The sequence below is a fragment of the Neophocaena asiaeorientalis genome, unplaced genomic scaffold (assembly GCF_003031525.2).
Source record: "Neophocaena asiaeorientalis asiaeorientalis breed wild unplaced genomic scaffold, Neophocaena_asiaeorientalis_V1.1 scaffold116, whole genome shotgun sequence".
NCBI classification, from domain to species: domain Eukaryota; kingdom Metazoa; phylum Chordata; class Mammalia; order Artiodactyla; family Phocoenidae; genus Neophocaena; species Neophocaena asiaeorientalis.
The window spans coordinates 12,878,898-12,905,744 of record NW_020174561.1 but is presented as its reverse complement, the minus strand read 5'-3'; the positions used below and the strand labels follow the sequence as shown (position 1 = coordinate 12,905,744).

The window sequence follows — 26,847 nt, the reverse complement described above, 5'->3', positions numbered from 1 at the left end:
AACAGAACTATACATCTCTACATGAGAGTGTGGAAACTTGTTGAGAATTATAGATCTGTTTAGATGCTGGATAACAGATGGAAGATGTAGTCACTAGACTATTGTAAAGCTTGATTTTTAGTAGAAATTTCTGGACTAGTGGCACCCTGAAAGGGGGAAGGCAGTGGCACGCTAGTATCTCCACTGTCTGGCAGAATTAGTGGCAAGAAACAGCCACGCCACACCGTCCTGTTGGCCCTTGTTTCTAAAGTCAATGGGCTATAGTGAAGAATGTCCTAAAAAAATAATTTGGAGTACTGACGGTATCATTCCTTTTTTGTAATCTGCCTGCTCCATGCTTCAGCAAGATGCAGAAATATGGAACAACCCCGTTAGGAACAAGGGCAAGACACACAAGGTTATAAATAGCCGCTCTGTAATGAGGTTTACATCAAGCCTTTAGAGATTTCCAGTAGCTTGCTGCCTGAACAGACACTGCCACCTGATGGACATATCTAGAATTTCAACATTTTACCATTCTTTATATTCCCACTTTCATTGGATGGAACTACCACTCGTAAAATACTTTTCCTCCGGTCCTTTTAAATGTGCTTTGTGGTTTTCTTTGGTATAAAAGGTGAGAAAAAGACCACGTTCCTAAATTCTCCCGACAAAGATCAATATCTGACTTGTAACTTTAAAGCAAAATGTGTGTTTTAAAATAACTGGCTACAGTTCCGCTGATTTCTATTTTGCAAGGAAAGTTTTAACGTATCGGTGTACTCAAATGACGATGCGGTCGAGCTCTTAATAAAGACAGTTACAATGCACTTTACACGGATATTTCGTTAGTGATTCTTAATTCACTGGCCTGGGGACTGCTCTGATTTTTTGAGGGCTGACCCTGGGAGGTGAGCGGGTGCCTTGCTGCCAGCCCTGCCCCCCTGGCTGAGGAAGTCGCATTTAATCTGCTCTTCCTCTGCTGTGTTGCACAGACCGATGCTAACTGGCTATATGAGCTGCTAGGCATATGTTTGTTTCTCATTTTTTCAGGTGACCTTGAGGCAGGGCACACTCCATCATGCACGGGATTGCAATTCTTAAAGAGCATCTGAGTCCCCGCAAACGACAGATGAGCTGGCAGAATGAACTCTGTAAGGCAGACACAAAGTGGGACCAGGGAATCGATCTGAGAAGGTGCTTTCTTTCATTGCGCTGAACAAGTAGCCTAATTGGCCACTTTGTTTCAGGTAGCGCAGGCCTTGCCTCGGTGACTCACTGAATGACACCGAAAGTCATTAAACAGAGGAGCCCCTACCTTGCTCAGATTCTGCTGTTAAATCCTACAAGAACACAGTTTGTGAAGAACGCATCAGAAATAACTGTCTTTCATTCATCTCCTAAAGAGCAAATTAGTCCAGATCATTAAAGGTCTGGAGATCTGCCTTCCGCACAGACACACGGGAGACTGGAGGAAATGAGGACAAAACAAACCATTACACATTCCAGGACTGATGAAGGGGCTGGCTTTATACCCACCTTTCTCAGGCGCAGAAAGATTTGGGTCACTGCGTGGCAAGGCCCCGTCTCCAATATGATTAAACAGCAGCCTCTGGAAAGGCACAAGAATCTATTTTTATGATGCAATATGCTAATATGTGAGACCTTCTAGAAAATGAGATGATTATCTTATTACTGAACCTTTTCGTTGAAAAAATGTTTTTATATGCTGTGATGAGGCTAGGAAAAAGAATTCAATTATATTTAAGGGAAAAAGGGCAGAGACCCTTAGGGTTCAAACAGTGTTCTAAAAGTCTGTATTAGGGCTTTCCTGGTGGCGCAGTGGTTGAGAGTCCGCCTGCCGATGCAGGGGACACGGGTTTGTGCCCCGGTCTGGGAAGATCCCACGTCCCGCGGAGCGGCTGGGCCCGTGAGCCATGGCCGCTGGGCCTGCGTGTCCGGAGCCTGTGCTCCGCAACGGGAGAGGCCACAGCAGTGACAGGCCCGCGTACCACACACACACACAAAAAAGTCTATACTAGATTTCAAATATAAATGGCAAATAGGTTTTGTAATAAAATGCAAGGAAAAAATAAACAGTAAGCAGTTAAGTTATGGTGCTCTTTGTAAATACAAATGCTAGACTGGCAATACGAAATGCAAGTAAGAATTAAAGGAGGAATATTAGCTCAAAAAATCTCTAGTGAATGGACTTTACATTTTAAATCCTAGATTAGGTTAAAACATATGAAATGGTCAATATGTTACAATTTTTAACCCACAAAAATGCCAGTTTTGCATGTTTCTACCTAACATATTAAACAAAAAGGCGCAAAGTCCTTAAAAGTAGACGCACCAGAGCGATGTGTATTATTGAAATTTTGGCAACATGCACACTGTTTCAGATTTGACCAAAAGCAGAAAACTCGAGAGGCTAACCAGCAAGTCTTTCATGCTAACCAGCATGCTGGTGACATGCTCTCCAGGAGCAGATGGAACAAACGCAACATCAAGTGACAAAGGGAAATTAAACCAGTTGGCTGGTCCAGCCAAATGCACGCAGATATAATTTCTGCGAGACATCAGTGTCGTGTGGATGAGGTATGCTGGAACTTTGGGGAAGATCACACAATCAGCAAAGATAAACCCATCAAGCCAAACCCCACTCACTCTCATCCCTTTCCAGATGTAGCTACAGACTTCTGCCAGGATGGTGTAGAAAAACAGAGAAATGAGCTGGAGGATAAATAACTATTATTCTCTGCTCCCAAGTTTTCCCCAAATAATCGGTAAAACTCAGGGCTCCACGTGAATCTTATCTTTGAAACCCTCCTTCAAAGCGCTTGAAGGGCCCAGAGGGTCAAAACCTTGGCCCTGCTCTCACTCGGACTAACAGAGATGATTGCAAAACCAAGTCTGGGGTGGGTGGTGAGGGCCACGTGCCTTATTCCTGAGGGCTGCAGGGGAGGCCCTAGGATTCGGCTTCCTCCTCAGTGCATCAAAGAAGAATGGCAAAGGTAAAAAGACATGTTCCTCACTCTTAGGTACCTCAGCAAGGAATCCGTGGCAGCTCTCTCGAGTTAGGTAGAGGCAAAAAGAAACGCTACTGGGCAGCCATGCGTCTCCTCAAGGGTCTTTGGCTAATGTAAGAAGTTCCTCCAAATTTCTGTTACAGACACATGCAGACAGACACCCCCCAACTCATTCACCCAATCACCCCTCCTAATGTTCAAGTAGCAGCAACGAAATTAGTCTGATCAAGGTGGGTAAAATCATTTCCCATTTCCCTATCAGCTTTCCTGCTCAGGCAATTACCCACGTATCCACATCAGACACACGGCTCACACAGAAATTCCTAACAACAGGCGCAGGGCAGAGGTGTGCTCTTTACCCAGCTGGACCCGTCAACACAGCCTATCTGGTGGCCTCTGGTAGCTACCGTGAGGTTCTGCAGAGAGACGTAAGCAACAACCAGACGTTGCCTCGTTTTCTAGAATTTCCATCCCACAAGAACTACCTGAGAAGGTTCCACAGGTGTCGGGTAGATGGCACTGCATGGCCGCTCTCTCGGGGACAGGCAAGAGTTTTCTCTGGAATGTTTGTGTTTGTCAGACAACAAAGGAGAAGCTGGCAAGAGAAGGAAAGAAAGGCTCATCAGGGTGGTGGGCTGGGCCCGTTTGGAGGAGAGAGCCTGAGCCTACGGGGGCCACCACAGCTCCTGGGGGCTGGAAGGTTCTCTGGGCACCCTTAGTCCACCCCACACCCTGGCGCTGACCTCTGGCACTCGACGGAGCAGAACTTGTCACATTAGGCGAGGCAGAGTGAGTAGAACTCAAGCTTGAGGTAGATGGACTTGGCTGGAAAACATGGGAGCTGTTATCAAACACGGCTTAGAGGCTGCAGACAACGCTGACACATTTGAAACAAAATCATCAGTTCTTTTTTCAAGTTAGAAAAATAAGTCCAGTAAGAAATATGGAAAAATCTCCCTAACTCAGACTGATAAGGATGCCTGTCTGAATTCATCAAGAATCTGAGATTTTGACTCCTGCCAAAGGAATGCATTTGTGTTCATTTCAGCTACATACATCCTATGACTTAGGAGCAGCTAGCAGCAGCTCCCTGACTAAAGCACAAGCACAAAGACTCCCAGCCTCGGGCAGGTCGATAGGTGAGTGCTTCTAAAAGGCAGAGAACACACCTTTGCATTTTCTCCAATGTAATGTGTTCAAAGCATGAATTTGGCAAGATGTATTATGCCCCTTTTCCAAAGACAGTGGTGAGGAAAATTTCCGCTGAATCTTACCGAGTTACTATCAACACCCTATCAGCCGAATCTAAATATAAATTTTGGTTGCAAGAGTTACACTGACGCTAAAATCCCTAAAACCTATGTTTTTTCTTTTGTAAAAAATGTTTTACTATGGGAACTTTCCAACACGTACCTAAGTGGAGAGATCTTACAATGGGCCCCTAAACCATATCTTCTTAAAGGAAAAAAACAAAACACTTAGAAATGCTAAGAGATCAGTGGTTGACAAGCTCCAGGAGTCCCAACTGAAGACCCGACTCAGAGGCAGAGCTCAAAGTGCCCCCCTGCATGGCCTGCCCGGGCTTTCCCATGGCTCGCTCAGGTCTTCTTACAGTGGATGGGGGAGCTTTGAGAGAATCATCTTTGTAGACTCCAGAGACCAATAAGGCAACAGGAGTGTTTAAAGGTTTGTCCTTAAGTCAAGTGCTCGCTCATAGGTCTGTTCCTAAGCACAGCAGAGTGAACGGAAACACTCATGATTGAGACAGAAAGGGAATAAACAGGACCAGACAAAAAAGCTAATCAAGTACCTGCATGTTAAAGACTTCATCAGAGCTTTCTGATTGCCCTGTAATATTGCTTACTTCAGCAGAAGCTTGTGAGGACAGTGAGGAAGAAGAGTACCGGTTGACAGCTGGGTAACTTAATGGGCTGTTTTGGGGGGGAAAAAAAATGGTTGTTAACTCAGTCTCTGAATTGTACTTTATCACACGCTGGCATGGTATAAAACCAAAGGGGGAAAATATATGCACATCCCATTTTGTTGTCTCCTGTCTGCCTCAATATGATCAAATGTCTGAGTTTATTTCTCAGGCTGTTGCTGTTTTACCAGTGGCAGATGTCTGCAGCTGCCTCGAGGGTTAATTATTTCATTAAGAAATTGCGTATTTGACAAATTGTGCCGCAAAGAACGAGAGAATCGTTCCAGATCATCTTGTGGGGACGCCAAAGTGTCAGATAATTCAGAATATGACTTACCTGCGTCTAGGAATTACCCTGGTACCATCTGGGCTCATAGAAGCAGGTGCTGAGTTTCTACACACGCGAGGGCTTCCATTAGGAAAATGGACTGGACTGGCTTGTATACATGCAGAGAATTCCTAAAGAGGTAGTAAAGAAAATATTTCAGAATAGTAATTACAAGGGCAAAATCACTCGTGAGGTATTTTGCTGCACTAGATGTGCATTGTAATTGTCAGAAGTCTTTCTATAGGGACCTTATAAAGGTAAGTTTCATAATTATTAAGCTTTCTCTCATTTACTTTTTTGTTTTCATAAAGGTTGAGAGTGACAAACAGAAGTTAATGCCATTTTAGTATTTGAGGGCTCTCTGGTAAAATGGTGCAGTTTGGTAGAAAAACCAAAAGATGTCACTATTGGATATCTCACCGTCCCTCTACCAAAAAGCAAATGGCAGAGGTCAGACTGCCCCCCCATGGACACTTTGTGTACTTACCTGTATTCCTAAACTGGACTTCATCACAAAGAACTGGTCGACCAGCTTTTTGTGAAGCGGTCTCATATCTTGAGGTACAAACTTCTCATGCACGGCCAAGCCAAATTCCAAAATCTGTGCCTTGATAGTAACATAAGGAGAAAATCCACATCAGTGGGTACCTCCTCTAAGTGCCTGCTAGGGGATTCAAGCACGGTACCATGCATTTTGCATGCAATATTGCTAATCTCTCAATCTGACAAGATAGCAACAATCCTTAGTTTACCGGGGAGGACACTGAGGATAAGAAAATTCTGCATGTACTAAAATTCTGCATGTACTACAGGACAAATGAGGATTTGAACTTAGGTCTCTCTGATTCCAAAGACTTGATTTTCCTACTACCTCAAGTTTCTTTCCCATGATTTTCGACCTATAACAACAACCATTTTAAAACAGTTAAGTGTTTCTTTGGCCCCTTCCTGCACTTCTCAGGATGGGGCAGGGAATGGGGGTTCCCTGTTAGGAGGGTCAGGTGGTTCTCCCCTAGGGACCTCTTTTCTGGATGGCACCCTCTCTGCCATGTTTCCCTCCTCTCTCCCATCAGGTTCTTCTCCCTCCCTCTCTCAGATTTTCAAAATCTGTCAGGGAGGAAGGGACAAGTGAACGGAAATTCTGTAACAGTTGCAATGCTTCTTGTTTTTGTTAAAAAAATATTATTCTTGTTCACTTATTCTAATGCAAAAAGGAACAGCTCCTATTTTTAAAAAAGTCTTCCTGCTGTGAGAACCTAAACCAAGATGAATATAAACATTCAAGTTTTCTCTGTACAGGTATCAAAAGTGCTTAATTCCTTTGATTTGAGTAGCAGCTGTCTTTTACATTTTCAAAAATTCCCCATGCTATAGTGGTCAAAAGAACAAATTCCAGAGGCTGAGAGGAAAACAAATCACACATCACTACGATGGCGCTTTATCTTTACAGCCCGTGAAGGTTCAAGTTTGAAAGCCAGGGCAAACAGTACTGACTCTGGGGGGTGAGAGCATCCAGCACCTTCCAAAGGGGTCAGAACTGCGGCAACTTCTGCTCTGGATGCCCATCTACCACCAGCACATTTGCATAAAGATAAAAATACCTTGAAATAAACATCAAGGACACCTTAAAAGGAACAGCTTGAGTGGAGTGTATGTCTGAGGCATAAAGGGCGAGCTCGGTCTCTGTGGAGAGGGTAGGAGGGATGGAGGAGCTGAGCCTAAGTGTAGATGCCTCGGTCCCTTGCATCTTAGACACTAGCTGGGAGGGGCCCTCCCTTTGGTGCTGATAACATCACAGGTTGGGTTCTCCCAGAAGTAGGCTCCAGCATGGAGATTAGGCTGTTTACTGGGGTGTATCCTTGAGATCACTGCCTGTGGGAGGGAGGGAGGGAGGGGCAGAAGTGGGACTTGACCAAAAAAGAAACTGAACTGGATGGCAGCCTGGCAGCCTTCTGCCAACCCCAGGGGAGCTCTGGACCTTTAACGGTCTGTCACAGTTGTGTTATGTTGGGCCCAAATGGCCAGGCTCTGTCTCTCCTCCCCAGTCACTGGACGCAGGTCATCTAGGGAGGTGGAGATCTTAGGCTACGTGGCTCTCTGCAGCAGAGGCAACGCCGGAGGACCTGAGAGCCTAAGGTGTCTTCTAGCAGGTAGGGCCACAACTCCCTTCTGGAAGGGGCACTGGGGCAGTGCATCTCCATGTCTACTAGACAGTTCTCTGAACTACCTCACAGAGGTCCAGAGGACGGTGCCCAACCCCCTTCCTGTGGTCCCACAAAGACATGTGACTCGCCCAAGCTCACATGGCAGTCACTTGCACTACATGGCCTATGATAGGATCTAATGCTTCCTAGGCCATAGCTCTTTCCACAAGGCCCCATGAACATAATCAGGCAGAATGTGGAGGAAACCAAGGTCCCTCAATTTTTATTTTTCTTGAGAGACTTCTTAACCCTTTTGATTTTAACTCGAGGGAAAGAATTCAGTCAGACTGAATACAGCGGGTAAGTATCCTGGGGTGAGGCAAATCACTCATAAGAGACTGTACTGGTAAAATACAGACTTTTAAAAATCAAAAAAGGCTAAAGTTACTCCATAATCCTCAGTACTGGATAACCTAAGCTGCTCACTTCATTTCAAGAATCTACATCACCCCCAGGGCCACAATGAGAATTTAACTTATTCTATATTTCCTTGCAGGTCAACTTTAAGTAATTCCTCTCTCTTTTTCAGAATCTGTACAACTGACCCTCTTCCAGCCATGGCCCTTGTCCATGGCCACTTCTCTCCCTTCAGTATTAAGTTTTGTGGACTAAGCCTTCAGAGCATAAAATATGGACTAAAACAAGATACAACCTCATCATTTCCTAATCCAAAACAGCATGCTTTATTTGTTTTTTAATTTGGTATTATCAAGTGGAAAGAGACGCTTTTGTCACATTTTATTGTACATATTCCATTTTTCATGGGTATAAAATTTCCTATTGAACCCGGCCTCCCAACCATAATGTCTCCCACCTCAGAGGTTTTCAAACCATTTTCAGGCCAAGAGCTATCAAAAGGGGCACAGCAGGCAACAGATTTTTCACTCTGGTTCTTTGTACTTGATGGAACCAAAGAAATAAAAACCGACTATGCTTCTGTAACGTTGAAAATGTTGAGGTTGTATCTAGTTTTGTCCATAGCATATAATCTATAGGCTTAGTCTGCACAACAGAATACTTTAAAGCAAAGGGTATTGACTGCCCACTTCCTTATTCTAACATTTAAGTAAGAATCTCATTCATTCATTTACTTATTTATTCATTTTGAGTTAGCCTGAACTTATTTGATCCCAAAATCTTGAGTGAAGAGTTGGCATCAAGTCTTTGGGGAGACAGTATTCAAAGAACCTTCCAAGAGATTACATGAGGTTGTTTGTTGTAAGGGGCTGCCATAGTCTACTCATTGGTTTTAGTTTTTGTTTTGCATTAAAGTGGGAAGAAAACGTAGAAATTAGCAAGTTGGGATATATTACAAGTGAATCTGTAACCCCTGACTGCTAGCTTCAGTTAGATCACTGATGTTGAAAACCATGTAGATGGGTCTCCAGTTAAGCAAGTATGTATCTACGCAGAAGAGGGGGAAGGTGATGGGCTTCTGCTCCCCTTACCTGCTCAAGCATCAGCTCTCTTAACCGTGCAATTTTCTCTCCATCTTCAGGGTGACTTAAGATATATTCTTTGACAAAGAATGCCTAGTAAGACAAGGGATAGTCAGTTTACTTCAGGAGAGTTACAAAGGAAGTGAAAGACACCGCTGTTGTTTTTTAAAGCCATCTTTAAAGAAATGATACCATTATACACCACTTTTGGGGGGCAGACATAGTGATTCTGAGTACGGTCAGCTGGTCAGATGGGAATATAAGGAAATGATTGTTAACAGGAGATCAGAGATTGTATAAACTTTGTACCTTTGGTAAAACAAATAGCAAATCCAAATCAATAAGCTTTATGACATTACATCCTAAAATAAATTGCCTTAAGACTCAGAATGATCAAGATGGTGGCCTCACCTTCCAAGCTACTGTACCTTTCTGTTTAAAACTAAGACAGCAGATGAAAAGTCCACTTAAAATATCTTCTAAACAAGATCAAATTTTTTTATGTCCAAGAACCACTCTTCGCTCAGGGAAATGGGTTTAGGTAGACATTCATTAAACAATCCCGATACCCTCACTTCTTTTATTCATCCAAGAAAACACACACACACACACACACACACACACACTTTTATCCTCAAAATATCACATTTTGGGAAACAGAGTAAGTGTGCATCACAAATTACTGTATGTTTGCTCTAACAAAGCAATCTGGTTGTGTTACTGGTAGCCCTATGATAGCAGGCTGATGTGATGTGTGCATATTTTGAAAAAAGATTTCTGAAACCTTAAGAAATCACATATGAAAACTTTCAAACGACACTATCTAATCCTCACCTCTTGATACCTGGAAACTCCACCATTAACCGCAGCATCTATGACTCCATTCAGGCACATGGTCAGGGGATTAATATTCTGCATCTGTCTTGTCTGACACTGACTAATCAGGGTCTTCAGCTGCTGATTCTTATTTTCCAATACTTCAGTTGCATTTTCAAGAGGACTCATTTCTACCTGAGAACAAATGAGCGTAAATATATATTGGATTTTGTGACATTCAGGAAGAAAGACAAGGGACTTCCCTGGAGGTCCAGTGGTTAAGACTTCATGCTTCCAGTGCAGGGGGCACAGGTTCGATCCCTTGTCAGGGAACTAAGATCCTGCATCCCGCATGCCGTGCAGTATGGCTAAAAAAAAAAAAAAAAAAGAAAAAAAAAAAAAAAAAAAAAAAAAAAAAAAAAAAAAAAAAGAAAAAAGAAAAAAAAAAAGAAAGACAAAGTAGATGATCCATGTTCTGAATTATCTGTGCTCCCCCTTGGCTCCCATCAATATCTCCACCAGGGGCCATAGTAGAATAGACAAGGATGTGGAAGACAAATTAGCTGTTTGTAAGGTCTGGGAAGAGAAGGTGATTCTACTCATTGGTTGAAATGTGGTTTGGATAATCAGCACTAATCAACTACATATGAGCAATGCAACAATCAATTTAAACCTTAAAAGAAAATTCAAGCATGTCTTTTAAAACTCTTTTAAAAGGCTAAGTGTTCAAGGGCCCTGCATATTATAACGTCTTTCTAGATACTAAATGCAAAGTACCACAGGAGATACAAAGATGCATTTACAGATCCTCTGATGTCAAGGAGATTTCAGCCTGGTTGGGAAGAGGGAACATATGCCCACATGAACCCCATATGCATATATAACAGCACCATAAGGTGGCACAGGATGCCACACAGTTGGGAGTTATAGAAAATAAGATACTCATATATGCCGCAGGATTTATTTGTTGAAGGAGAGCCAAATAGAATCATAATGACTTAACAATTCTCGGTTATGGGAGGCCTAATTGTGAAAATGATGAAAGTGCTCTTCAAATGTATAGCACTGTGACTGTTATTGTCACTGACGTTCTCTTTGAAGAGAAGGCCTGCTAAGCTCTCAGCTGTACAATAATTCAAGCTTACTGTAAGCACATTTCAATACTGGTTCTTTCAGTTAAGGAAAGTTTTTAAAGGTCACTTAGATCATCTTAAACCAACACTGAAAAGTACTAGAATAATTTGACTATGTCAAAATTAAGGATATACATTCATCAAAAGACACAATAAAGGAGAAGGAAAGATAAACCAGAAAGTAGAAGATATTTGTAACATGTAAAACCGTCAAAGAGCCTACGTCCAGAATATATAAAGAACCCTTATAAACCATTTAAGAGAAAGGCAAACAGCTGAATTAAAAATGGGCAAAGAAGTAGCCACTTTACAAAGGAAGAAACCCAAATGACCAGTAAACATATGAAAAGTGTTGAACCTCATCTGTGATCAAAGAAGTGAAAAATAATACCACAGTGACATACTATTGAGCACTCACCAGTATGGCAAAAATAAATATGACACTAGCAAATGAGAGTGAGAATGTGAGCCTCTGAATCTCTCAGTTTCTGCTGCTGGACGTTCAAATTGGTTCAATCACTTTGGAAAACAGTTTGGGATTATGTATTAAAGATGAAGATATCTATATATTATATTTTATGATCCAGCAATTCTACTCCTAGACATATATCTGAGGAAAAGTATCTGTGTACATGTGTACCAGGAAACATGTACAAAAGTGTTCATAATCATCTCCAAAATCTGTACGTCCATCAAGAATAGAATGCATAAGCATATTGTAGGATACAATGGAATACTTTACAGCAATGAAAACAAACAAGTCACATATAATAACATGGACTAATGTTACAAATAATACTGAGTGACAGATGCAAGTTACAGTAGAATATATATAGTATGACACTGTTATACAGGCATACCTCATTTTATTGTACTTTGCTTTACTGTGCTTCACAGATGCTGTGTTGTTTTACAGATTGAGGGTTCACAGAACCCTCTGTTGAATAAGGCTACTGGCCTCGTTTTTTTCAACAGCATTTTGCTCACTTCATGTCTCTGTGTCACATTTTGATAATTCTCACAATATTTCAAACTTTTTCATTATTATATTTGTTATGGTGATCTGTGATCAGTAGTCTTTGATGTTGCTATTGTAATTGCTTTGGCATTCTTTTAGCAATAAAGTATTTTTAAACTAAGGTATGTACATTTTTTTCTTAGACATAATGCTATTACACACAAAACACTGCAGTATAGTATAAACATCACTTTTATATGCACTGGGACACCAACAAATCTGTGTGACTTGCTTTATTGTGGTGGTCTAGAACTGAACCCGCACCATCTCCAAGGTATGCCTGTTCAAAACCAGGCAAAACTAAACTGACTTGTTTAAAGAGGCATATATAGGTAATAAACGAAGCAAGAGAATGGATACCATAAAAGTTATGATAAGGGAGGGAGTAGCAATTGGGAAAGGATACACGGGAGGCCTATAGGGTGCTACTGGCAATGTTCTGTTTCTTTACCTGAGTGGTGGTAAACAGGATTTTATTTTCCAATTATTTAGGACATTAAACTTTTGTTTTATGATCACAAAAGCTAAATCATAAAGAAGTCTGAGAGCTCTGATGAACTGAAAGTCAAAAAGTGAACAAAACATCTTAGAGGGGCTTCCCTGGTGGCGCAGTGGTTGAGAGTCCGCCTGCCGATGCAGGGGACACAGGTCGTGACCCGGTCCGGGAAGATCCCACATGCCGTGGAGCGGCTGGGCCCGTGAGCCATGGCTGCTGAGCCTGCGCGTCCGGAGCCTGTGCTCCACAACGGGAGAGGCCACAGCAGTGAGAGGCCCACGTACCGCAAAAAAAAAAAAAAAAAAAAAAAAAAAAAAAAAAAACATCTTAGAAACAGAGAGTAGAACAGTGGTTGCCAGGTGCTGGGGGGAGGGGGAAAGGGAAATGGTTGTTCAATGGATGGTGCACAACAAAGTGCTATAGTTAATACCACTGTACTATACATTTAAACATGATTATGATGGTGACTTTTATGTATTTTTGACCATAGCTAAAAAAATTCATGCTCAACATCATAGATTCAAATGCTATTAATATGAAGAAATTTAAAAAATAAACAAGATATAACACAGACAAAAAACAAATAATAACTTGGGAAAATATTTCCAACATATATTTCAGCTGAATTATTAATATATCTCAAATACTGAAGAAAACTACATAAAGAATATAATCCGTAAATTCACGAAAAAAGAGTCAATAAATATATGAAAACATATCATCTCCACTAGCACTCAACAAATGCCAAAAAAAAAAAAATCAACCCTACTGTGATCATTTTTGATCTATTATTTGGAACTTTTAAAATAATATTCAACAGGGCTTCCCTGGGGGCGCAGTGGTTGAGAGTCCGCCTGCCGATGCAGGGGACACGGGTTTGTGCCCCGGTCCTGGAAGATCCCACGTGCCGCAGAGCGGCTGGGCCCGTGAGCCATGGCCGCTGAGCCTGCGCGTCCGGAGCCTGTGCTCCGCAGCGGGAGAGGCCACAGCGCTGAGAGGCCCGCGTACCGCAAAAAATAAAAATAAAAATAAAATAAAATAAAAAAATAATAATATTCAACAGCCAGTGCTGAAGAGAATGCTGGGAAAATGGTTATTCCCAAGAACAGCTATATACTCCAGACAGGGCATAAATTGATACATGCCATTGCTGATCAATGAATCAAAGGTTATACTGTGGACCCTTTGATAGCTCAATTCACTTCTAGGGAAATTATTCTAAGGAGATGATTAAAGAAGTGTGCAAAGAATAATGTGTAAAAATGTTCATCAAGGAATTATTTTTCTTTATTCCCAGTTTGTGATCCTTAATTCCCATTTACCACTAAAAAGAATCAGGAGTCATTGGAGAAATGGTTGCTTTTGGGTCTGGGGCAGGATTGTACAAGCGAGCCTGGACTACCCAGCCATACCAGTAAGCAAGGAAAGCAGCTGGAGGAAGGCATTAGAGCAGCTGGCCTGTGGTCCATTCACTATCTTTACTGGAGGGATGTCCTTTGGGAACAGAAAAGAAAGCAGGTGACCTGGTCTTATCTCCTTGTCAATTGAACCTTCAAATAAAAAGACTTAACTGCTAGGAGGAAGAGATGGTATCCATGGAATGCCCTTAGCGGGAAGTCCCCAGCTAAAGGATTGCTCACAGTAAATAAACCCAGAGTCCATAAGGCACACGTCCCTAGAGAATGTCCCAGAGAAGCTTGACAACTCTCTGGAGTATAAAATGGAATATTTCACAATTTAAGTTTCATAACTGAAACGTGCCCTTTGTATGAGGAACTCTGTGAACTTCACTTGGACACTCTGTCTCTTAATGAGGATTATTACTGACGTGGAGAAGAAGGACGTGGAGGACAAGACTTGAGGTCTCAGATGTCTCTCTGCTTCATCTGAGCCTCCTGATTGCCTAAAAGGTATTAGTAAAGCTTGATGCTGATTCCTACGCTTGATTTGACAAACCGGTCCTGTGTGTTAGCTCAGTAACAAAGACAACTTGGATACTGTCAAAAAGACTGAGGAACCAATTTGAAGAGGCTCCCAATGGGCAAAGTGGAACAATTTGAAAAATGAGTCATAATTGCAATGGATTGAAACAAAACACGTTTAAATCCATTAGACTGAGGAACCAATTTGAAGAGGCTCCCAATGGGCAAAGTGGAACAATTTGAAAAATAATGAGTCATAATTGCAATGGATTGAAACAAAACAAACACGTTTAAATCCACGAGTTACTACTGATACTAAAACCCAAACTAACCAAACAAAACCCTCTTTGGTCACTTTTATAGGGTGTTAGGGAACCAAATTATTATTTTGAAAACTGGCAGGGCAATTCCATGGTGGTCCAGTGGTTAGGATTCTGCACTTTCACTGCTGAGGGTGCCCGCTGTATGAGGAACCAGGGTTCAATCCCTGGTCGGGGAACTAAGATCCCACAAGCTTCGTGGTGTGGAAAAAAAAAAAAAAGAAACCATGAAAACTGGTAAATAAAAGGAAAGAATAGAGCATTATCCTTCCTTTCCTATACCTTAGGGTAATCAAATCGGTGATGAGGGCATGTTTCTCTTTACAGAAGTATTCCAATCAACAAACAAAGAAAGAACAATAGAATACCACCATTTTGTAACCCTTAAGAGATGACTGGATGGGGGCAACGAGCGTCACTGGCTGCCAACCAGAGCATATAACACAACCCATGAAGTAGTCTTGCAAAAAATGAAAAGATAAAAAATAAAAACAAAATAACATCTTATCAAGCTTCTAGATCTAACTGCTAATTTACAAAAAAACAATAGGAAGAAACATGTTAAATGATCCCACTGATTCACAGTCTGCAAAATCCATACTTAAGGAAACACTTCAGGATAAACAACCTGGATTCTTCAACAAAAAAACTTCAAGGAAAATAAATTAATTCGGGGGAACCTACAGATCAAATAGGATCTAGGAGGTATTTCAACCAATTTCAATGTGTGGCCCTTATTTGGGTCCAGATTCAAACAACAGATGACAAAAACAAACAAAAACCTATAAAGTAAAGACTTGGAGAACTGTGAATAAACTGGATATTTTATGATCAAGGAATTATTGTTAAAATTTTTAGATGGAATAATGGTATTATGGTTATGTTTTTGGTTAATATACAGACTAAAATATTCTTACATAGCTGAAATGGTGTCTGAGATTTACTTCAAAATAATCCAGTGTGAAAGGGAATGGAGGGAGGTGTAGATGGAACAAAATTGGCCTTTTTGATCGCTGGTGAAATAAAATGATGGGTAAACCAGGTTCATTATATATTGTCTCTATTTTTATTTGATATAACTTTAGTTTAAAAAGGACACTGGGGCTGTGTACAGAAGTGATTGCAGCAGGGGGAGGGCAGGAGGGCACAAGGTGACCTCTTATACTACTGCAGAAATCAGGCACTAGATGGCACTATCAGTAGGGAGGTGAGGGGTGGTCAGATTCTGGGTAATTTTGAAAGTACCATAGAGCCACACGATTTTCTGATGGATATGATGTGAACTGTGATGATGATTGTCATTATCTTTAGAGTTTAAAAAATCATTATTTGTACATTCTATTTTATAGCTTTTTCATCTTGTTTAAAATTTTTTAAATAAGCTTACTTTTTAATCAAAAAAATAAAGATCCTGTTTGTTTTGAAAACAATAAAAACAATTACTGAGGAAACAATTGTTCAAAGGCATTATCATCTTTGAAAGAATGGGAGAATATGTTCAATAATATGTTCTGGGGTTACGATTTAGAGAATAAAGGCCCACAGTCGCATCTGAAATCTTTGCTGCTACATGTTTTCAGAACTCAGAATATTTCTGATTTTAGAAAGGTAACATAGGGTGCATATAGTATATTATGTAATCCTCAAGATGTGAAAACATCTTTTGGTGTTCAGAATCTTTTAGATTCTGGCATGGCACATAAGGAATTTCAATTCAGTGTGGCATATATGTATTGAGTACCTACTCTGTGCCCAGATCTTCAGGACCTTCCACACTAGGAATTAAAGCAGTAAACCAGCTTTAATAGAAGGTGGGGACATGCCAGGCAGTGGGAATAAGTGAAAGACATGAGGTTGTCAGAAGTGGGCTGTGTTCAGGGAACAAAATGGCCCAGTTGGGTTTGTTCTGTTTGACAGAATATAAGATTGCATATTCTAATAAAGTAGGCAGCTGATGTTTGAAAGGTTGTGTTTTGTAATGCTCCTTTAATCATTATCCCCATGCTGCTTTTTATTAGCAGGGTGTATGTGTGTGTGTATATAATATTTCCAAGGTTAGGAACATTGGTGAGTGTCACAGAATTTAATGCTCTCGGTAGCAAGTAGCTGACAAAGCTCTCTGAATCATTAATGCAGCATGGGTGACTAAGAACATCTCTGTGGGTTGGGCCCATGCCATTCAGCAGGAAGCATAACAATAAGACTTTCTGAGCACTGATGTCAGCAGCCTCTCCTCTTCCGCGAAGGCTGCAGGGTCCACCATGTAAGCAACCAGCTTTGTGGACCCTTGACTCAGACCTGACAAGAACACAACCACACTGATGTAATCTGCTGGACTGAGTTCAATTTGTTAAGGGAGCTGTATGAATTTTTCCACCCAGCAAAATGAAGATGCCATTAAATCCTTAGTGTGATTGAGTAGGATAAGCTGAGGGTGGCTTCAATGCTTAGAGAGATTTCAGGTAGGATAAGCCATTCTTGGAAGAGAATTTGGGCAAGAACTGCTCTTTCTTATTGATTGACAGAGGGGGCTTGTTACTTAAAAAAAGGAAGGGGTTAAATGGTATTTTCACAATTGGCACATTTTCTATCAGCCAGAGGACAGTGGCTGGCCCGAGACATAATGGATATACCAAGGGTGGGAGGAGGGATGCTTGAGATTGCAGGGCTGTGGCTGACAGCAAGGTGCTGGCAGCTTGAAGAGCAGCCCAGGCACGGGGCGGGGTCTCAGTCCGGATGTGGCTACCTTCGGCAACTGCTCTCTCTGTTTCCACAACTGGGGACTGGAGCTGGGAGGTGTGCTTTACAACCCGAAGGCTTCTTGGGTGCTGTGGTTTCCAGGTTCTATAATGACACCTACTGATTTCTCCACTGGTGCCCAGGGAGACTAACACAGCAGCATCCCTTCTACTGTGAACTGTGACAGCATGGACGTACTGTGTGTCAGATACTGTGCTGGGGCTTGACACTGGCTTCATGTTGCCTTATAAGGCTAGAAGTGATAAACATAACTGGCTTTGGAGTCAGAAAAATCTGGGTTCGAGTTTATCTTTTTTCAATATCTTGCTATGGAACCTCTGGCAAAGGCTTTTAACCTCTTGTCAAAACTTGTGAAAATGGGGATAAGAATACATACCTCAGATATGGAGAAATGAGAACCCTAGTCCACTGCTGGTGGGAATGTAAATTGGTTCAATCACCTTGGAAAATAGTATGGAGGTTCCTCAAAAAACTAAAAGCAGAACCACCATATGATCCAGCAATGCCACTCCTAGCTATATAGCCAAAGAAAATGAAAATACGAATTCAAAAAGATACATGCACCTCAATGTTCATAGCAGCATTGTGTACAATAGCCAAGATATACAAGCAATCTGAGTGTCCAGCCACAGATGAATGGATAGAGAAGATTTGAGATATATATATATATATCTACACACACACACACACACACACACACACACACACAACGGAATATTACTGAGCCATAGAAAAGAATGAAATTCTGCCATTTGCAACAATGTGGATGGACCTAGAGGGTATTATACTTAGTGAAATAAGTCAGACAGAGAAAGACAAATACTCTGTTACCACTTATATGTGGAATCCGAAAGTAAAATAAATGTGTATAACAAAACAAACAAAAAAGAATACATACCTTGTAGCTTTGGTATGGTGATTAAATAAGTTAATGTAGATAACTTTCTTCCAGTGGCCTGGCACTGAAGGTAAGCAGTGAAGGTCACACAGCTAGAGTAGTTAGGAGAGCTGGAATTCCAGTTCTTCTAACTCAAGGGCCTGAGGTGTTGACATGCTGCAGTCATAGCTATTTTTGAGGAATCCCTCTGACTGGCTGGGCTAGGTCAATGGTAATGTTCCCCTTCCAGCTTTGGTCATAGCGGTCAATAAATATCACAAACATTCACTAACTTACTATGAGTGTTTCCAGGGACTTCGAGTCCCAAGCAGAAGCAATAAATATACAGACTGACACCAGGTGATGAGAAAGTCCTTGAGAATAAGCTCTGATCCTTACCACTTCACGCTTCTCCACTTCAAACCAGCGGGAAATTCCGGGTAAACTCTGCACCAAGTATAATGATGTTCTCTCCACCCAGAGACTCTACGAAACACAAAACAAATTAAGTCCCCGAGTTACCTTTCTTTCTAGTTACTGAGCTATGACTGTTTGCCGTTCAGTTTTATCAAGTTTTCGGTTTTGTCAGCTTTTCTTTAGTATTCATTCCAGTACTTTAGCAACCCCTTTGCACTCAGGAAGCTATCACAGTAAGACACACTGAAGCTTATGTAAATTTCATTGTATATCACCTGAAACTTTTTTCTATGTAGAATAGATCATCTACTCCAGACAGCATGCTTAAAAATATAAAAACAGGTCATCACATTATTTTCTTTACTACTTCCCCTAAGTTTCTAATTTAAACTCTCTCCACTCTGCAAGGGGTCTAGCCATTTTTATTTGGAAGAGGTAAGTAGTAGTATCAGCTATTCGACACGGATTAGAATAACAGAATCCTCAAGGAGGAAAGGGCTTTAGGAATCACATAGCCTGATCTTTCTGTTTTAAAGATGACAACACTAAGTCTCCAAGGGGCATGTGACCTGCTCAAAGCTACATTCCCATCACCTGTAGAGCTGCCCCTAGGACCCCTGCACTAGAACTTCCGACTTCTCCATTGCTACAGGCACTGTGCCACGTTTTCTCGTGCCGATATTCACTGCTGTGATACAGGAGGAACTGTATGTAAGAGCCAGGGCTCCCCTGGCCAGGATGAGCACCCTCGTGACACGTGAAACCATGGCTGCCTTTGGTAAGAGCTGCTGTTGATGACGACTTTCTCTTTTGTCAACCAGGCTTCTGGAGGCTTCTGCATCTCTGCCTCATGTTTCTTACTTAAACAAAGCGTATTCCTGCATGGATAATAAACTTGACAAAATTCCTGAAATAGAGCCATTTATTCAACAGCAACGACAAATGGAAGGATTTCTTTGTGCCAGCCAAGACCTACTGCAATGAATAGGGCAGAGGCCTGGTGACAGGGGCCCCGCGTGCTCTGCTGGTGACAGGGGGGTAAGCAGATCCAGAAGGGTTCAGGGAGAGGAGAAAGGAATGCTCCAGGTGCTGGGGGGGAAAACAGAGGAGAAAGCAGGCGTGCCCAGCAACCTGTGGGAGGAGGACAGCGCTTCTCAGAGGAGGTGACACGTGAGTGGAATTTTGAAGAGTGAGTAGGAGTTTGCCAGGCAGAGAGCGGGGGAGACGGTGCAGGCAGCAGGAAGTAGCAGGCGCAGAGATGCGAGCGGCTTGTGAAAGGGCGGCTTGTGAAAGGGCATGGCAGGAGATGGAGGGAGAAGCTCGGTGCTGCAGGAGCTGACAGGGAGGGTGGGTGAGTGCAAGGGCAGTTCGGAGCCAGATGCTGAGGGCTGTGAGCACAGGAGTAAGGAGCCAGATTCATTTATTTATTTTAGGAGGGTTGCTACAACACTGATAAATGTTTCACGTGATGGCCAAGAGGAAATGTGGTGCAGCGGAAAAAGCAATGGAGACGGCATCAGAAGCTGCGGGTTCTAGTGCAGCGTCTGGGGTGATTAGAACGCCACTCTGAGCAAGTCATCTGTCCAGCTCTGGTGGATCTTGGACTTTTTACCTACCGGAAACTTGCAATGAAAACTATATTACACATTAATGATCTTTAAATGGTTTTGGAAGGCCAAAAGAAAAATTAAGGTATCCAAAAGGATTAGAAAATGGTCATGGATCTTTTCAATAACATCCTAGTGCTATTTTCCAGTGGTTTCCTGGCCTTGATATTTAACCCATCAACCTCCTTGCCCAAAGGACTATGCTTTGCTCAGTCCTATCAAAACACTGCAAAACTATCCAGCTTTCCCTCTGATCACTTGGCTGTGAGTAACTCCTGAAGTTACTGCTGGGAGCACTGGGGACTGACACTTAGGCAGGGGTGACAAGGCAAGTTCACATCAGACAATCACAGCTGATAGGAGAACATCTCCCAGCTTAAGTAGAGATGTTGTGATGAAAGAAGTTAAGCCAGGTCACCCACAATCCTACATTCATTTTACATTCTCTGTTTAGGGGGAAATACTGACTTACTGGGGATCTGTGTGGTCTCACTCTGTCACTGTTAACAAGGAAAGAGCAGATTATAATTTATCGGTGGAACAATCTTGCCCCTTTCCCCCAGGGTGGCTGTGAGAAACCTTGCCCTTTCCGGCTGAGAGAGAATTAGCAAGGCATATCGGAACTGCTGAGGATGGAGAACTCAACCCATGCAAACAGTCTATGGTTTGTTTTCATTCTGGGTCCTCTCAGAAGTCCTAGTTACACACCGTTCTAATAAGAAAATGCAGCAAAAGATAGCACAGAACTCTCCCACTGCACCAGCAGGCTCCCCAGTGGTTCTGTCTCAGAATCCCCTGTTCCTTCAGTATCCTTTGCTCATGGCAGTCTCTTGTAACTGAGAATAAATATCCTGAGGTTCCCACAGTTGGTTAAACGTGAATGAATGAGAGGACTGAGATGAATCATGAGAGCTCAAAAACTGGACCGAGGACCACTGCCATTAGAATCGTCATAAACTTCAGGGCTTCCTCTATGACCCAATGAGTCAGAATTCCTGGGCTAAGAAATCTGCTTGATGAGAAAGCACCCCATGTCACCCTGATACATGGTAGAGTTTGAGAACTAGACCACATGATTTCTGGTCCCTTCTAGCTTTATCACTTGACTCTATCCTGAGTAAATATTTATCAAGCATTTTGCCCCCAGGAGTTCACAGTCTATCTGAGGAAACCGCGTCTCACAAGACCGGCCTAGTACCTTGAATTCATTCTCTTTATCTTTAGTGCCTTTGTGAAACGGTCTGTCGTAGCGGAATTTCCAGATGTGATTCACTTTATAGAAACTTTTGATGTTGTCCGGGACACCCTCTCTCTGCAGGACCTCCTGGCTGTCCGGGATGGGAGTCACGGCATATATCTGCAAATCTAGGATTCAAGAGTCAAGGAGGGAACCTGACTTGGCAAACTCCGTGGAAGTCTGGCTCGAGCTGAGCTGTGGCAGAGAGAAGAGGCTGGGGAACAATCTGGTGTTTCTATTTGAAGCCAAGTCAAAACTGCCAAGAAGGCACCAAGAACTCGGTTCATAGCAAATCACCTCTCAAACTACAAGCCTTAAAGTAGTTTTACATAGGTGATTCTGACAAAGTATCAGTTTGAAATTTCTGTGTCCTGTGAATTTATTTATCATTGATTTTTTTTTCTTTTTGGTTGGGGGTGGGTGGGAATGGCTTGGATCTCACATACTCAGGATTGTTTTAATTTTAATCCTTGGTCGTGAGACACTCTGATCTTTAGTGCACATATGGTCTTTTTAAAATCTGTTTGTAAAACAATGTACAAATACCCATGCAACCGAAGATAGTAACCAGTACTGATAGTAACTCATATGCTCCTGTCTCCAGCCTTCCCACGTTTGTGGTATCCACTCTCTCAAATCTTGTATTGACAAGCAGAGTGTTTAGTTATAGTTGATACTTTTAAAAACTACTTTAAAGGCTATCATATTTACTTGTATGTTTACCTTCTTCTCTTCTCATTCAAAGAAGGATAGTAAAATTTTTTCCTTACATAACTTCTTGCTTCTGGTGCATTTAAGTTTCTACTTTGAAATGGCATCTGTAATTTTCAGGGGGAGTTTCTGGTCTTCTTTAAGATCATCAGTTTCAGAAAAAGACAGAGGAATTCAGAAAAGAGTGCTGGGGTGAATTCCCTTTGCCTCTAATGCCTGTGTAATTTCAGTTGAGTTGTTCATGTTTAGACAATGGGAGTGTCAATTATACGGCAATTATTAAATGATGAAGTGCTGTCCAGGATGCCATGGCTAAGAGTCCCTGGAAGATACGGGGTGGGGGGGTGGGGGACCCTCTCCCCTTCCACCCAGAATAAAAATAGCAAGGGAAAAGGGGGTAATGATATGTCCCAATAAACATAGTGCTATCATTTCCTTGAACTGAATTCAAGTAGTTTCTACAGGGGATGCCAGGGGAAAATTATTCTAAGGGAAATCCCTAAAAAGAAGCTTTAAAAGCAGGGCTGAGATAAGAAAAGTTGTAACTAAAAGGAGGAAAATTCTTTAACAGAATCCTTAAGGGATTTCTTTTCAACTAAATCATGAGAATAACTATCATAATTCTGTCTGGAAGGAGCTAACCTAAAATTAAGACGATGAGAAAGAGGGAGCATAAGAACAGAGCTACTGAAAAGGGATCGGTAGTTGAACCACCTGCATGAAAATGCTCTGCAGCTAAAGGCCAGTGTGATCTAACTGGAATCCAGCCCTTCTAGGTGTGGATACACTGAGCTTCTGCCTGGAAGATGGTCTCGTCGGGCTGGTTGGCATGCTGCATGGCGATGGCGTGGGGGAACTCGTTCAGCATTCTCTGCTGGAAGGCCTCCAGCCTTTCGTAGTCATGCCCTCGACACACAAACTCTTTATTCTGGAGGTGAAATCAGAAAAAAAAAAAAAATTAGGACCATAAAATTGGGTGCTTTAATTACAGAGAGAAGCCAAAATAAATGACAGTGGCGGTAACTAAGCATAGGCCCAACATCAATAGACTATAACCAAAAAAATACACTGGAACAGTCTAAAGAATTTACCCAAATATTAAAAATGCAGAGCAAAGGTCATGAGCATAACTCTCTATTGCTTTTAATAAGTTCCAGTAGCATGCCTCACTCTTCTGGGTTCACCTGCATGAGGTGCAAAGGGGCGTCTGATTCTCAGAGCACCAAAGTGCAAAACAAAGCAATCCTGTTCCCTCCAATGTTAGCGAACACATGCGTTACAGATTATTTTCATAAACTGGATATCAAGTTAAGTGGATAAATTTTCAATTTGGAAGAAAGCAAAGTGAGTGCAATCTCTAAAAATACATTTTACTGCACTCTTTCTACAAAGGTCACTGAGATCACCCTTAACATGTTCATTCCTAGATCCTTCCGTATAAAGGAAGACTAGGCCTGTCTGCATTCCAGTTCTCAACAGGGCTGGTACAGGATGCTTCCAACTCAGCTCAGCCTTCTGTAGCCAGGAATCCTGTTAACTGGCTGAAGCTAAGATTTGGGACTTTTAAGGTCTTGCTAAATTTTTGTCTGTTTTTGGTTTTGTTCTTACAATATGTATAAACATTCTGTGGTTAGGACTCTCTCTCACTGAGGAAAGAATGGTGAAGGTCATCCTTGATGGAGGCCACAGAGCTGGAGAGATGGGCACGTTTCTAACAAGTGCCTTTATGATTCGGTTATCGATAAGGAGGAACTCTTTCTGACAGTTTAATAATAATGAAATTATAATTGTTGAGCACAATCATTGACTAGGCTCTCTGCACATACCTTATTTAACTCAAATAAACTTGAGAGGTTGTTACCTCCGCCCCCCATTTTATAATTGAGAACCGAGGATCAAAATGGTTACATACTTTGTATGAGATTTAAGCTCAGGTCTGAGTCCAAGGCCTGAGCTCTCTCTGTTCTGAACGTGGCCTGGTACGTCCAGGAAAAACTCCTAGGAGCTACTGAGACCAAGAAAGATTGTGGGATAACGTGCCTTGCAGATCTTTAAGAAATACAGTGATTTGTGGTCTGGGGAGTTAAGGCCCAAGGGTCTCAGTGTTTCTCAGCTCTGTGAGGTTTCTGTGATTGCGTCAAATGCCCCGAGGAAGAAGTCTGGGCCAAAGTGAGGCAGTTAAAAACCACCCGTGGGCAGAGGGCTCGGGGTTGCAGCTGAGAAAAAAGCAGCTGCAGGCACGCAGAGGAAACAACAGCAGGACTGGGTGCTGAGAACCTGCCACAATTCCCCACAAGCCTCTCAGTAAATCACGATCCTTTGAAAAACACAAGCTAAGACAGACTCCATAGAAATTAAGACCACTCCCCAAACAATCCTATATTTAAAACTTTCTTGATAGAAGTCATACATTCTGATGCTGTATTATTTGCTTTTTTTCTACTCGAAAGATAATCAACAAGGACCTACTGTATAGCACAGGGAACTCAACTCAATACTCTTTAATAACCTGTATGGGAAAAGAATCTGAAAAAGAATAGATGTATGTATATGTATAACTGAATCACTTTGCTGTACACCTGAAACTAATACAACATTGTAAATCAACTATACTCCAATATAAAATAAACTTTTTAAAAAAGATAATAAATTTGCTTAATAAGATAATACATACCTTCCTGCATCTTACAGAAGTCCCCAAATAAATATCTGAATACTCAAAAAACTGAAACAGTTCTAAAAAAATGCTTATACATCACAACAATTTGTAAAATCAGGGGTGTTCCTCTAAGTGTAAAGTCATTCAGTGGTATTAAGAAATCATTTTGGAATAAACATAAATTTTGCGTCTGATATTTGAGTTTCTGAGAAATAAAGAGGAATTAAGCATTTCCTCCATCAATGCTTCTTTTTTTTAAACCACAGCTTTACTGAGATGCAGTTCACATACCAGAAAATTCACCCTTTTGAAGTATGCGATTCAGTTGCTTTTAGTATATTCACAGAGTTGTGCAACAATCAGCATTACCTAATTTCAGATTATTTTCATTACCTCAAAAAGGAACTCATGCCCATTAGCAGTCACTCCCTAGTTCCCCTCCCCTCAGTCCTTGGCAACCACTAATCTATTTTCTGTTTCCATAGATTTGCCTATTCTGGACATTTCATATAAGTGGAATTACATAACACGTGGCCTTTTGTGACTGGCTTCTTTCACTTATAATTTTCTCAAGGTTCAACCGTTTTGTAGCATATCTCATTACCTCGTTCCTTTCTTATTGCTGAATATTCCATTGTATAGCTGTACCTTATTTTGTTTATCCATTCATCAGTGGATGGACATTTGGACAATTTCCTTGTTTTGACAATTATGAATAATGCTGCTTTGAATACTCGTGTACATGTCTTTATGTGGCTCTATGTTTTCAATTCTCCTGATTATACACACTAGGAGTGGAATTGCTGGGTCGTATTTATTAATACTTACTTTTTTTTAATCGTCTTTTTTTTTTTTTTAAAGGAAATACATACCTGTGGTATAAAGAATTCCCAAAGAGCACAGGGCATACAATAAAAAGTAAATCTTTTTCCCATCCTTGACCTCAGTCATTCTCCTTAGACAAATCATTATTCAAACATATTCTATGCATATAAAACATTGTCAGTAAAGAACCCATTTTCCATGAGGGTAAAAAAACCCTACTTTGATCATACAATCATATAAATATATTAATTTATGTGAGCTTTAAACATTTTCTGGAAGTTGATCAAACAATGAAAGGAAATTTTTAATGTTGATATTTGTTTTTAAATCAAAGAACAGACTAGAATCTGATTTCCTAAAAAAAGGTCTAGCTTCATGATTCCAAAGGGTACAGTGCTCTCTAGAAACCAATAGAGGGTGACCCTTCTCTTTCATTTTGAAGGAAATGCCATTTATTTCTAGAAAAACTGTTTTCAAAAGAACAGTGATACAGAGATTGATTTATTCCAATTGACTTTTTAACAAAATTCATTTTATTAGCCGATGCAGTCCTCTAATTTGCTAAATTCCCTTTAAAATTATGGCTCCTAAACTGCTTCTGATTTTTACACTTTTAATTAACACTAATTGTACATACTAGATAGACATCTAGGATACTTCCTAATACACTTGCTAGCTGAATTCAGAATTTGATCAGGGCTACAACACTTTTGTGGGCTGCTTTCTCTATAAAAAATATTAAAAATCATATTGTATGACTCATTTGGTATAAAGACAAATAGATGAATAATAATCTAATGTATAATATACATTATAATATATACTATAACATTTTCTTTAACCTAAAAGTTCACTTTTTTTCTGGGACTTTCCTGGCAGTCCAGTGGTTAGGACTTCACCTTCCAATGCAGGGGGTGTGGGCTCCATCCCTGGTCGGGGAGCTGAGATCCCACATGCCTCATGGCCAAAAAACCAAAACATTAAAAAAAAAAAAGAAACAATATTTTAATAAATTCAATAAAGACTTTAAAAATGGTCCACATCAAAAAAAAAAATCAAAAAAAAAGTTCACTTTTTTTCTTCTGATTTTTAAAAGAAATTAAAACAGTTTTATGGGCCATCTAAGAATAATATGGTCTCTAAACA

The 26,847-nt window shown here is 41.2% G+C and overlaps 1 protein-coding gene across 1 annotated transcript in view; it reads right to left on the bottom strand.

The window, feature by feature from the left end:
• Window positions 1-26,847, bottom strand: part of DOCK4 (dedicator of cytokinesis 4) — a 474,863-nt gene that overhangs the window by 8,911 nt on the left and 439,105 nt on the right. The window contains exons 39-49 of the mRNA XM_024757836.1: window positions 23,004-23,145; window positions 21,468-21,634; window positions 18,645-18,731; window positions 9,738-9,914; window positions 8,913-8,996; window positions 5,748-5,867; window positions 5,270-5,391; window positions 4,822-4,942; window positions 3,755-3,836; window positions 3,497-3,606; window positions 1,519-1,591 (exon numbers count right to left, since the gene is read on the bottom strand). Coding sequence (XP_024613604.1) covers window positions 1,519-1,591; window positions 3,497-3,606; window positions 3,755-3,836; window positions 4,822-4,942; window positions 5,270-5,391; window positions 5,748-5,867; window positions 8,913-8,996; window positions 9,738-9,914; window positions 18,645-18,731; window positions 21,468-21,634; window positions 23,004-23,145 — 1,285 coding nt within the window. The remainder of the gene's footprint in view (window positions 1-1,518; window positions 1,592-3,496; window positions 3,607-3,754; window positions 3,837-4,821; window positions 4,943-5,269; window positions 5,392-5,747; window positions 5,868-8,912; window positions 8,997-9,737; window positions 9,915-18,644; window positions 18,732-21,467; window positions 21,635-23,003; window positions 23,146-26,847) is intronic.